This window comes from Lycorma delicatula, chromosome 1 (genome assembly GCF_047948215.1).
Source record: "Lycorma delicatula isolate Av1 chromosome 1, ASM4794821v1, whole genome shotgun sequence".
Taxonomy (NCBI): domain Eukaryota; kingdom Metazoa; phylum Arthropoda; class Insecta; order Hemiptera; family Fulgoridae; genus Lycorma; species Lycorma delicatula.
In genome coordinates, this window is record NC_134455.1 from 186,802,382 (window position 1) to 186,816,208 (window position 13,827).

Consider the following 13,827-nt stretch of genomic DNA (forward strand, 5'->3'; position numbering starts at 1 on the left):
TTTAGTTGTTTGTAATATTTTATGTCACCTTAAAATGTTTTTTCTAGCATTTTATTTGCTACTGACCTGCTAGGCCTGTCATTCCGTCACCAGAGCTCAATAACCATTCCTTCCTCAGAGTCTCTGTTTTTACTTTTCCCTTACTTCATGCCATTGCCTACCTCCCATGACATTGGATTAGGAGTTGGATACTGGATACATTGGAGAATAACTAAATAGGTTTGGTAGTTTTAATTGTGTTGGAAATATAATAGAGGGGGTTGCTGGAAATTGTTTAATAAGAGGACTAATCTATGTACTGAGTACATAGTAATACTAAGAGTATTTAAAGTACTAAATCTAATCTAAGTACTCTAGGACTAATATAAGACATTAATTTCTAAAAACTATGAAGTTGGGGAGTCTGATCTGGAGCCAGTAAAATAAGCTATATCATAATATGCCTTCCAGTGCCTAGAAATATAGCAGACATGGGGTTATGAAAAGAGTTGACATCAGCAAAACACAGGCTTGTAAAATAAAGTTTTAAGAAGGTAGTATGGGGATTTCAATGATGGTAGAATAAGAGATGAAATGATCAGAAATTCAGTCAAAAGAATATTGATAAATAAGAAAAAATATAATGTGATTGGATAGTTCAGGCTAAGAAAAAGGAGGAAAAAAGTATGCATTAAATGAAAGTGCGGGAAAGGATACTTATACATAGATTGTTAAAGGAAGTGAAAGAGTATGTAAACAGAAGGAAGAAGATCAATCATGAAATGCAGGTAGTGGTAGAATAGGAAGAGAAGAGTTTTTGTTTTTAGCAGTTAGAATATTACTGACAATAACATAAAACAGGGTTAAGTTTATCACATTTGCTTCTTTTTTTTTGCAAATCATTCTTTAACATATTTTATTATATAAGCAGATAAGCAAGATTACGAAGCTATAAATAGTTTTCTATTTACCAGTGAAGGAAGAGTAGAATTTTGAAGGTTTTTTTATATAAATTCCAGGAAAGTTCTCCATTATTTTATTGTCAATTTTTATTTTCTGTTAATTTTTTATTCAGTTAATAACTTTGTATACCTTGGAAAATATTAATGTTATCTATGTACATTATCTTCAATTTCATTACTGTTTTTAACTTTATTAATTAAATATTAGAGCCTGGTTTAATTAACTTAGCCACTGAATAAAAACAATAATTCTAAAGGAACAGTTATATAACATTTCATAATTGAGAATATGAATTGAATATTTCTAATCACAGTAGTTAAGTTATTGCATTTGCTGAGACCAAAATATTGACCTGATATTAATAGAACACAGTTCTATGGAAAGGAATTAATAAATCTTTCTATTCTGTTAAAATGTTTTGTAATATGAAGTCCATTAAAAGTTTTTTTTTTGTTTTTTTTTTATAAAGACAGCTAATTCATATAAATGTGCATTCCAAAGATTAAATTTAAAAATAAGATCAAAGATTACCTTAAAATAAGATCTGCTTGAAGATAATTAAAATTATTCATAGCTACTTAATTTTCATTTGAAAAATGACTATTCTCTCATGTAGAATTTATCCAAAAGATCACACCTTAATTGAAGTTACTATTTACACAGCCATAATCAATCTCAACAAGAGCACATATCAACAGTATTATTCAATAGTAAGAAGAGCAAAATAGGACATATTAGTTACTGATCTGCTGCATTCTCGTCTAAGTTAATGAACTATTAATTTTAAGCCCAGAAAAGCTTGTAAAATTTTGTTACACAATTAAGCCAAGTAGAATTTTAAATGTTAAATTAGTAGGTTATACTGTTATTATGTGTGGAGATAACAGTTTTATTTAAAAGACAGAACTTTTATTTTGCTTATATTTTACAAAAGACCATGGCTTAAAACTAGTTGTTTATGCAATCTAGTTATTTTTTGAGATGGTCAGAAAAAGCACCAGAATCAGAATTCAACAATACCATTGTGGTATTATCAGCATGTAAAATCGGTTTTTAATATAAAACATTCAAAAAAATATTTCTACAGATTAGGAACAATAAAGAGCTCAGGACAGACTAGGACACCCAACCAAAACTTTGTTTTATCTAATATTGGCTCAATTAGCTGTGTATATAATGACTTTTAGTTTCATGTTATTGAAAAATGAGACCTATAATACTACAAGAAGGTAATGTACAAAGAAGAAACATATGATCAAGCCAGTCAAGTGCTTTTGTAAGGTCACAAAAGACTCTTAATAGCATTCGCAATTCATCAGTTACATTAGAAATGTAATGAAAAATTTGTAAATGTTATCAGATGTATTCCTACACCTCTGAAGCCAAACTGAAGTGAGTTCAAACAGTTATGCGAATCCAAATGTCTAACTGCCTTATCATTAGCAATCAGCTCAAAAACCTTTTAAAAGGCTATCTTAGTAAGGTAGTAATTATTTAATTTTGAGGGGTCACCCTTCTTTTAAAACGGAATTATAAGATTAAATTTGAGCAGATCAGAAAATAAACTAGACCGAAGAAAAATATTAAGTAATACTATAACAGATAGCAAAGTACTTTTTTATGAAACTAAAAGGAAGGAAGAATGTTTTATTAGCTACATGATGTAAATGGATTTAAGCTATTTGTGACCTACACAGCAGCTTTGTGGTTTAAAAACATGGAATAAGTTTAGTATTGCATTATCATAAGCCGTTGTATTTAGATTTATACATGTAAGCATGTTTTTGATTCCTAAAACGGTCTTTTAAAAGAAAATTAAATTTTAATTACTTGTTGGTGCTAGTGTAATGATGATGTAATGTTTTATGTTATTTTTTCCTTATTTTTAACGTCAGGTTATGATACTGCTGTTAAATCTTTGGTATCGTTATTCTATCAACATGAGGAGCTTGCACGTACAGAAGAAAAGAAGACTGATGCAATTTTAGATGGTGAAAAACCTGCATCTGAATCAACAGCACCTCCAAAATCTCAAGAAGAACATATTGAAGAAACAGTGGCCATGTGTAAGTATCATTTATATTCAACCAAGTTGTTGGAAAAAAATTTTTTAGTTGCAGTTTTTTTTTGTTTTTTTTATAAGGTGATTATAAAAAAGCATGAAGTTTTATGAATGCGATTATAATAAATGAAATTTGTAGTTTGTGAAAAATATTGAGCCTGAAGAATTGGCTTTTTTGAAAAACAGATCTTGGAGATGTAGAATTTTTATTGATGATCACAGTAATTTTTTACAATCTATTGCAATTTTGTTACATAACAGATATAGTTTATAAACAAAAGTTGGAAAATAGTCAGTAACTGAGTGCTTAATTTGTAAAAATTAAAGTAGAGTTAAGAATTGTGGAACATAATAAAGGGTGAAATATTAAATCAGTAAACTAAAATAAAATAATGCAATTAACAGTGCATCCTCAATTTACATGTCATTTTTTTACACGACTTCAGTAATATGCATTTGAATAAGTTATTAAAATTATTTCCAAGTACACAATAGGATTCACTTATACATGGTCATACAGTCATTATCATATTTTTTAAAACAGACTAAAACATTGCAGTACAGTACATATTTCGATTACAAGATTAAACACCCGCACATTTATCAATGCATTTATCCTGTACCAACAGGAGATGCCTATGAGTCATTGTAATGTACAGTGCACTGCTTTCACAATCTTCATTCGCAATTTATATTAGCCTACTTTTCCTGTGTACTAGAACACTGCATTAGATACGTCTCGTTACTGTTATTGAGTTTTAGTGTGTTCTGCAACTATGTTCGTAAAACTATTTTTTTTTCTGTACTGTGCTGTTCCTTTATATACTGTGATCAAAAATGAGTGCTGTGTTAAAACATAAGAAACAAAAAAAAGTTTTATCACTATTAGAAAAAAATAAAATTCTAAATTGCCTAGATAATAAAGATATTGTGGCGTCTGTAGCTAAAAAGTTTAACTTAAATGAATTGTCTGTACATCCAATATGGCTTAATAAAGACAAAATATGCCAAAGCATCGTGGCCAGTGTACCGTTTTGTGCCAAGGTTGTTTCGTATATGTTATTAAATGCGATTTTGCAGAAAGTCGAAAAGTTGTTAATGACATGGATTAAGTTCAAAAGCATATGCCATTAAGTTCAGCTTTAAATCAAGAAAAGGCTATGCAGCTTTATTGCAGGGTGTCCAGTGAAACGGGTAATGAATCTGAATTTCTACCAATAGTTCATCCAGTTTCAGTTTTAATGCTGGTAAGAACTGGTTCGAGATATTTAAAAAAAAGACACAGTTTGCACAATGTAAAACGATGAGGTGAAAAAGCTTCTGCAGATTTCAAAGCTTCTGAACAATGCCCAGAAAAATTTTTAACCATCATAAAGGAGAAATGTTACATACCAGAACAGGTTTTCAGTTCAGATCAAACAGGTGTGTATTGAAAAAAAATGCCAAAGCGTACATTCCTCCTTAAAGAACAGAAAATCGCACTGGGCTATAAAGCAGCAAATGATCACTTTATGTTGTTGTGCTCAAATGTGTCTGGAGACTTGATTATGCCATTCTTAGTTTATAAATCCTTGAATCCTCGCACATTGAAAAACACAAAAAAAAATCAACCAGTTTTCTGGCGAGCTAATAAACGTGCTTATGTAACTGCCGATATTTGTACGGATTGGTTTAATAACTGTTTTGCTTGTTCTAGACAACGGTATGGCTCACCCAGAGGGGCTACTGAAAGAAGCTGATGAAAATATCCAAGTTGAGTTTCTCCCACCCAATACTACACCACTTTTGCAACCCCTTGACAAGTTTGTAAATTCAACTTTCAAAGTGTACTACAATCGTTGAACATTTACAAAACTTTCTGATGACATAGAAGTAGACAAATCTTTAACTTTGAGCAAATGCTGGAAAAAATACACAATTGCTGATTGCATTGCAAACGTAAAAAAATTTTTAGGTGAGTTACAATAGAAAACAGTAAACATCTGCTGGAAGAAGCTTTGGCCTGAAACGGTAAAGGCCTGGCCAAAGATAGGACATAACGAAGCAATAGAGGATAGAGATGAAAAATAAAGATGTAGAGAACACTTGTAACGAAGTAGTCAGCATTGCCAGACAGTTACCAGGAGATTGATTTCTAGACATACAGGCAAAGGATGTAAATGAAGAATTAAGTGACTCAAAACTTATGGAAATGAGAGAAAACAAAATCATACAAGATAGTGGTGAAAATGAAGAGAAAATTTTGATAAAAAATAAACAGTTGACTTTAACAAATTTAGACAAATCTAAAAATGGCAGAGGAATTGAAAGAATTTATAATTGCCGAAGATCCAGTGATGGAGCGTAGTTTGCGGTTTTAGCAGGAACTAGAAAATATAGTTGCACCATACAAGGAAGAACAAAGACTTCTACTGAACAAATCTAAACAGTCCACCAGTACTACTTTTTTTTATTTTTAAGTGAAAAAACTAAATGATAATCAATGTAAAATGTAAATTATGTTAGTGGAAATATTATATGTACAATACATATTTTTTTCTTTTTAAATTCATACATTGCACTGTAATATCATTAAAATAATACAATGATACTGTAATAAGAAAACAGTAAAATAAAGTACAGTATTTTTTTTTTTAGTACAGTAATTTATGTATATTATTTACTGTATAACTTAACAAGAACCTAACCTGTATTTCTGCAGTAAATATGAGTTTCAATTTATGTGATTTCATTATATGCGGAAATTTTCCAGAACGTAACACCCACATAAATTGAGGATACACTGTATTTTAAACCCAATTTGAATTGTGTTCAATTTTAGTGAATTCTAAATAAATTTAACTTGATAGATTTCTGCCAAAATTTCAGTATGTCTAAAATAATTTTAAAATGCATTGGAATTTTAACAGAAAATACAGAATATTCCATATAATTTTGTATTTCCTGGTTATAACTTAATGAATAGAAACACAGTTGCAATAATCTATGTAGCATCTAATGAATATGTTGGAGGTAATTCTAATAAATATCTGTTTACAAAACTTGTTAGTTCAATATACAGGATTCCTGAATAATATAATTATCAAATAAGAAAATTATTTAAAATAATTACCGTATTAAAATATAATAAAATGTAAAAGTGTTTGGTTTTTTTAAATCATGCATATATTAGTAGAAAAAAGAGAAATATATAATTTATAATTTTATTAAATGAAACTGGAAAAGGCTAGAATTCAATCAGTAATGTACTGATATTAATACAAAAACATAAAAATAATTGTAGGTTTTAAAGCCATTGAAGTGCATTTTATTCCAATATATACAAAAAATGTATAAATAATGGTAGTTTTTTAAGGCTTTATGTTTCAAAGGAAAAACTTAGAGAAAAAATGTTAGATTTTGTTTTTCTCTTTTGCGTTCAATGAATCTGTTCTGCTGAATTAAAAATAAAACATCAACCTTATATCATAAATAAGTGAATGAAACCAAATTACAGGTCTATTGTATAAATATCGGTTTTATCTAGAAATAGAATATATTTTGCATACTATTATTATTTTATATTGTAGATCCTCAATGCAGGATATACATTTTTTATAAAACTTGGTCTGAAAATTAGAGGGTCACCCTATTAGTGAGTTAATACAGTATTAATTAAGATGAAATGTACAGAAAAATGCAGTATTTTTACTTGTATACCTATTAAATTTTTAAAAGTAACATAATAAAAAGCATACTAAAAAGAGTTAATAAAATTACATAAAATAAATTTTGATTACATATTTAAAATCTCTTATAAGTTTTCAAAATCACTAATTTATATTCGACTTCAGTACAATTTAACTTGGTCTTTGGAACATAATATTTTGGTAAGTAGGGGACTGAGTATAATTAGTAAGAATTTTTCTCATACCTTATCACATTCTTTTTTTTTTTACTTACGCTTCAAGAATTTTGGTGCACCTCATTGTAAAATTGCAAAATATATTGATTTAAGACAGCTACAATCTGATACTGTTTTTTTTTTCATTCTTTGTTTAAAAGGAAATAAATCATTAGATCTTATTAAACAGTATGTGTTAGGCTCTCTCTGCTTTATATGTACATAATAAAGTGGTTTAAAGTATTTTACTTTTAAATGATTAAAAATCACATTATAATAACAGTATCACATGTTTGTTAGAATACATTAATTTTATATAAAAAAACTTGTTTAATTTAAGAGAAATAACTTGCTAGCAACAAGTAACTTATATGTTTTACCTTTTTTATATCTGTTTTTATTTTACAAAATGTATTATTTTTAGTGTTACAGAAGGCAGGAAGGAACATGGAGCATACATTGATTGCTGCATATGTTGTCCTACTTTTGGGTTATCTTACCATTGAAAATAAGGTAATTAATTAATTGGTTTCTTTTTCCATGAAAAAGCATTTTAGTCTTTGTATTTATGAATAATAACCCATCTTCATTTTGTTGAAAGAGAGATGATTATATATTTTTCAGTAGTGCTGTATCTTCTTCATTCTGATTTTTTAACATTTATTTAGTCTTTATCAGATAGATGTTTAATAAATGTTTTTGAATTTATTATTAAATTTACTTTATTTATTTATTTATTACTTTATTTATCTTTACTACTCATATTTACTACATATCCGTACTATAACCTTTTATATGATTGAACAACATTCTGCCGACCTGTTAAGACTTTTAATATTTTATGTGATGTGCACATAATATTGGTTTTATCAAGCTAACAAAGATGCTTACCATTTCTATACAAATTGTATAAAAAGATTTTAATATGTAAAAAACTTCCAAGCCCTTAGAAATATGTAACTTCTATTTAATTGTACTGGTTTGCATGGCTTAATTGTTTACTGGTTTACTGTAAAAATCAATTTTACATTTTTTAATCAATGAGTTCATCACTGTATACTTATACTAATTTGTGATTGAATATTGAACACAAGACATTTGACTCTAACCTGTGTTGACATCATACTAAAAACCAATCATGTTTCCAGTTGTTGTATTCTAAAAATATACAAACAAATTAGAATCATTAAAAAAAAACTCGCAAGTTTTTTTTTACATTTTTTTTAATGTAACATTCAAACTTGTAAAACATAAGATATATTTTTAAGTAAAGGCCATTTCAACTTTGCCACCAATTTTTACTTTGGAAACAGTTTACACTTGAGTAGTACTTTTATTTATTTAATAAGTTATCTATCTATCAGCAAAAATATTAGTCATATTCATGTTAAGTACCATGCATTACCTAATTGAAGTCGAGTGCTAAATTATATATATATATATATATAATGTCTTACAAAGTGTGATTTTGAGCAGTAATCTCTTTTCTAATGGCAAAAATAAATCTGATGCTGAAATCCACTAAGAAGTTTCTGATATTTGTAGACTAAATGTTGTACATGAAAGTAAATTAAAAACTGGTGTCATTTGTTTTGGGGAGGCAGGACTAATGTCATGATTAAGAACTTAGTCGTCACCTATCTGTGATCACAAATGATTTGTTTAAAAGAGTGAAATAAGAAATTTCAAAAACAGATGATTTACAGTTTCACAAATATCAAAGGGATTTCCAAACTTTTCGCATACAATAATTTCTAAAATTTTAAAGGAAAAATTATTAAAGAGTTATACACCATTTGGCCAAAAATGTCCATAGATGAGTGCATTGAGAAAGTCTTGGTGCTCAGATATTTTCGTATCACCTAAATAAGAGAGAAAATGCTTCACCATTGAGTCGAGTTGAAATTTTGTTATTAAACACTCATCAAAAAATAATAATTTTTGATATGAAGATATTACTTTATAAAAAAAATTTTGTACTAATATGGAAAAAAAAACAGCAATCTGTGCATTGGCAACATTCATCATATTCGAGCTGCAAAACTGTTTAAACAGGAAGCTTGTTGCTTATTTTTGTGATAACAAAAATATCTTATTGAGATATTGTTCATTGAGTTCCCTGATCATGGAAGTACTGTAAATACTGATGTGTATTGTGAAACTTAAAAAACTTTAATATGCTGTTCGGAACAAAAAAAAATGTTAGTTTTTGTGCAATAAGTTCAATTTCTCACTGCAATAAAAATGGTACAGCAATTAAAGCAACTTTTTTGAGAAATCATTGAATATCTACTGCTCATTCTCAATCTTACACCTATAGATTATTCAATTTTACTCCTTTTAAATTGATGACTTATATCCTATAGATTTGAAAATTATGATAACTGAAGTCAGAGTAATCGATTGGTTTAAATCACTGGCGGAAAACTTTTTCAAAGATGCAATAATAAAGTTAGAAGAACAATAATATATGTACAAAAAATGTGTTTCAGTGAATAATGACTGTATGCAAAAGTAATATATATGAATATAATAAAGTTCTCTCTATGTCCAACACTTTTGTTTTTATATCATGACTTTACTTAAGAAAGAAACTTTGAATTTACAATTTTCTATTTTTCCTTAAAACAGTTGATGTTAATGACAATCTTTTCTTTAAAAAAAAAAAAATTGTTTATGCACATATTACAAATATGTGGAATTAAAAAGGAAACTGCAAGATTCAAATTGATCTAAGCATTTTTATGTTACCTAAGAAATAGAAGACATAATATGCTAACGTGGCCAGTACTTTTAGGAGGAAGAAGTATTGTTTTTAAAAAAAGTATAAATGACCAGAAATTGTAAAAGATTAATAAAAATTGCTGGTTCTCAAAGGATTTATACTTTTATCATGTTTTGATTATTCTTTCATAGATATTTTCCTCCTTTCTGCAGAAATTTTATATATTTAGATACAAATTATTTTTTGTTTATCTAGGATTATGAAACAATTGTCAGAGGGTATCTTCCTGAAGGAAATTTTGCCACAATGTTGTCAGTTCTAGAAAAGTTTTTCAAGTTTATGACTTTAACTGCTGCTGTAAGTATGATAAATAGTTTTAATATGTAATTGTTATATTGAAGTTGCTTGTCTCTATATAGAATTTTTTCTTATGCATATTTGTAATAAGTTATTGAGTGTAAGATGTAATTAACTTTTTTTTTCTTTTTTTTGCTGTAATAAAGAATCATCGTGATGAAAAAGAAAATTAGATGAAATTACAAATGAATAACTATTACATATTTTGTTATTGTAGATGACTGCATTGTCATTTGTCATTATGGTAAACAAATATCAGGAATCATTTCTATCAAATTTTTCTGCCAGAATAATTGGATGGCGAAAATTTTTAACAAACATAATAAAGAAGAATATTTAATTTGACACACATGCTGTTTTTGTTTTTTTTGAGCAGGTTTTTCCTAATGTAGAATCTTTTATTTATTTTAATTTGATACTTTTAATTTTTAAGGATTTTTTTCTTTGTTTTTATGTTTTTTATCATTGTTTAATGTTATACTATAGCTTAATCATGTACACCCAGATGTCAGTTTGATATTCGAAAATGTTTTTGCATGAAAATTCAAGAAAATTAGAGAACTACTAGATGGTCTTTTTATACAGACAGTATATTTTAGTAGCCAGCCTCCATGGCGTGAATTGTAGTGTCTTAGCCTTTCATCCAGAGGTTCCACCAAGTTCAAATCCCAGCCAGGCAAGGCATTTTCACATGCTACAAAATTGCCATTTCATTTCATCCTCTGAAGCAATACGTAACAGTGGTCCTGGAAGCTAAAATAAAGTATATTTTAATAGGGATTAGAAAGCCTAGCTCAGCTTTACCTGGTAGCTGTTAAGAGCTCTTATTGTGCAGCCACTGGTCTTTGCAGAACAGTGCTTAGGTCAACCCACTCCATCCTATCAGCTCACATCAAGTATATACTGGTTCCTAAGCTCTCAATGGAATCAGACTTTGTCTCTTCTATATAACTCAGATCTAATATCCTTACTAGTGTATTAGCTTATATTTGTGTTTTGTTGATGAAGAAAGAACACTCCTAAAACATTGGCTTGAAATACCTGTATTAGAAAATTTATACCACAAGTAGAATTTTTCCAGTTAGGCCTGAAGATGATGTTGAAGTAAACTATTCCTAAATGTAGTAGTATGTCTACTAGTTGTACCATTACCAACCTGTAAGTACTGAACTCTGCCCTCACTTTTCCAGTAGCCACTCTTGTACAACTAAAATCTTTAGCTCTCATTTATTCAAATGATCGTCCTTGTCATTACCATCACTATTACAATTTGCAAAAGTATCTGTAATTAATAATAAACCAGCAGATATTAAACCCTCTTGTTTTTTTCTTTTTGTTTAAAATAACATGTTTTTTTAAATAATTATAAATGCAACCAATTTTAACAGTACAGTATTTGAATCTTCTAGCTATTTGCTGCAGTCATAAATGAATTTACTGATTAAAAAATATAATAATAAAAATATTTTTATTTCATATTGTCCCGTGTTCGTGGTTCAGGCAGGATTTGAGAGACTAACAAATACAAATGTTTTATATATATACAATTTATTAGTTTAAGAGCATAAAGAATAAGAAAAATTAATATTAATAATGATAATAATAATAAATTACGATAATAATGAATAAATTACATATAAAATAAAAGTATTTCAAATAAGGACAGGGTTTGTTAAATCATAAAAATCAGAATACAGTCCCATTGACTAAAGAATTACAATGACTGCTAATATTAACACCTAATATTTTATTAACAACTAGATAAAATTACTGTCACTTTCACTTATTGTCTACCAATAACTCACCAAATAACTTCCTGTCCACACTGGAATGCTTGTGACATACACTTTACTTGATGCTAACATACGCTGACCAATAACACCATCTCACAATCTCATCAAATACAACCTCACAGCACTCCCTTCATACTTATCGTCCCTTTGATCCAAGCAGTATATTTATATTCTCATCCAGTCTGGTATCCCTTGTTGTCAAACAACAGCTGTTGGAGGTGTGCCATGACAGTATTACAAAGAACAATTGCTAAACGGTCCTGTTAGCCTGAGAAAATTGACCTTTTAGTTAGTACCCTTCTGGATTGCTTTCATTAGTACTTTCTCATACTTTCTTCTTAATTGGAGGGAATCCGTTACCCAGGTCTGTTATACTGGTCCTGTTACAATATTATTATTATTAGTTCTAGTCTCAATAAAATTATTTATATTTGGTAGATTAGTAAATTCTTCCAGTTGTTACAGATCTATCTACAAAATTTGTTTAAATGTTTTGGTGTATATCATGAAGGATTATCAACTTTTGGTATTTATTTGCAAGCATAAAATTAATTTAACATAAATTATGTATTTTATATTAAATACTTAAAACATAATAAGGAAAAAAATAGTTGTATTAGATTATGAGATACAGAAGTCGATGAAAGAATAAAGAGCCATTCAAAAAGAAGTAATGGTTTTTTTTTAAGGGATAATCTCACCAATCCTCAGAATTTTTGACATGTTGAAATAATCACATAGGTGGGATGAATGTTCTGTTATTTTGGTCAAAATCAGTATTGTTGTACTTGCTCTAATATATATGAATTTATTTGAAAGCGCCGTACCTTTTTTTTTATTACAGAAATTTTAATGATTTTTTTTATGTACATTATTGTTTAATGTATATATCTTTTACAGGCTGGCTCAGGAATAAGTAGAGGAATTAAAGCAGCTGAAATGGTTATAAAGCATTTAACAGAAAGTGACAAACTGATACAACCTCAAATTCAACCAAAGATTGAAGATGAATAACCTTGAAATAAATTACTTTATTGTAGTAATAATAATTATTATTATTACTGATATTATTAAATATTTGTATTATAACTGTTATATTTTTTTTATTATAAAAAAATATTGTAATTATTACTATATTATCATTTTAATTACATTTACCATAAAATAACCCATAATTGAATTAATTTTAATTCATAAATTTTTATTAGTCATATAAATAATTACACTTGTTCTTATGTGGTAGCTTATGATGTTTAGTAGTATTCAAAGCACACAATGTTGTATAGGTAGCACCACTTTTCCAAAACTGTACATCTCTTCTCTAATTAATATTATTATTATATATTACTGATAATTAATGTGTAATTGAAATTTGTTATTTTTATAATTAAGATTGTAATTAATTGATCAGTGTACTGTAATTTGTTATTTGGTAACTGAGAACAGCAATAATTTTATAATAATGATAATACATTTTTAAAATTAGTAATGTTTTAAATATTGGCATACTATTGCATTAAATGATAGGTATTGTTAAAAGATTTGGAATTTATATGATATCCTTTTTATAGAATTAAGGTTTTATTTATTATGTTAAGATAATTTTGTTTCCTATTTAAAATCCATTCTATAATAATGTTTTTTTTGTTTTTTTTTATAGGTTTTTAATTATAAAACATTTTTATCTGTGTATATATTAAATATCTTTTTTTTTCCATTTTTAAATAATAACTATTGTTGTTTTTATTATTTTTTAATCAAAATATTTTGTGAATATTAAATTAATGATAATAAATGCTATATAAAAAATATTCTGATATATTAAAGTTCTATTATTTTTATGACCTGTCCATACTTTATTTATGAATCAGAAATGATTTTTTTTTGTTTTTATAGAAACCTGTTCATCCAGATTTAATGGAAAAAGTCTGAATTGAATAAAAATCTGAATAATCCAAAATATTGTGTTTTTAAAAGAAAAAGGACTGATCTATTATATGTTAAGAAATAGTACTTTGAATTTATTCGTTACAGTTAAATGTATTCGCACTAGTCACACTATATC

General features: G+C 27.6%; 1 protein-coding gene across 2 annotated transcripts in view; it reads left to right on the plus strand.

Moving 5' to 3' along the window:
* wapl (cohesin release factor wings apart-like) overlaps positions 1-13,566 on the plus strand; it is a 111,266-nt gene extending 97,700 nt beyond the window's left edge. For both annotated transcript variants that reach the window (XM_075368312.1, XM_075368319.1), the window contains 4 exons: positions 2,838-3,008; positions 7,312-7,400; positions 9,868-9,969; positions 12,663-13,566. In XM_075368312.1, the coding sequence (XP_075224427.1) occupies positions 2,838-3,008; positions 7,312-7,400; positions 9,868-9,969; positions 12,663-12,776 (476 nt within the window). In that variant the 3' untranslated portion in view covers positions 12,777-13,566. The remainder of the gene's footprint in view (positions 1-2,837; positions 3,009-7,311; positions 7,401-9,867; positions 9,970-12,662) is intronic.
* Positions 13,567-13,827: the final 261 nt, after the last annotated feature.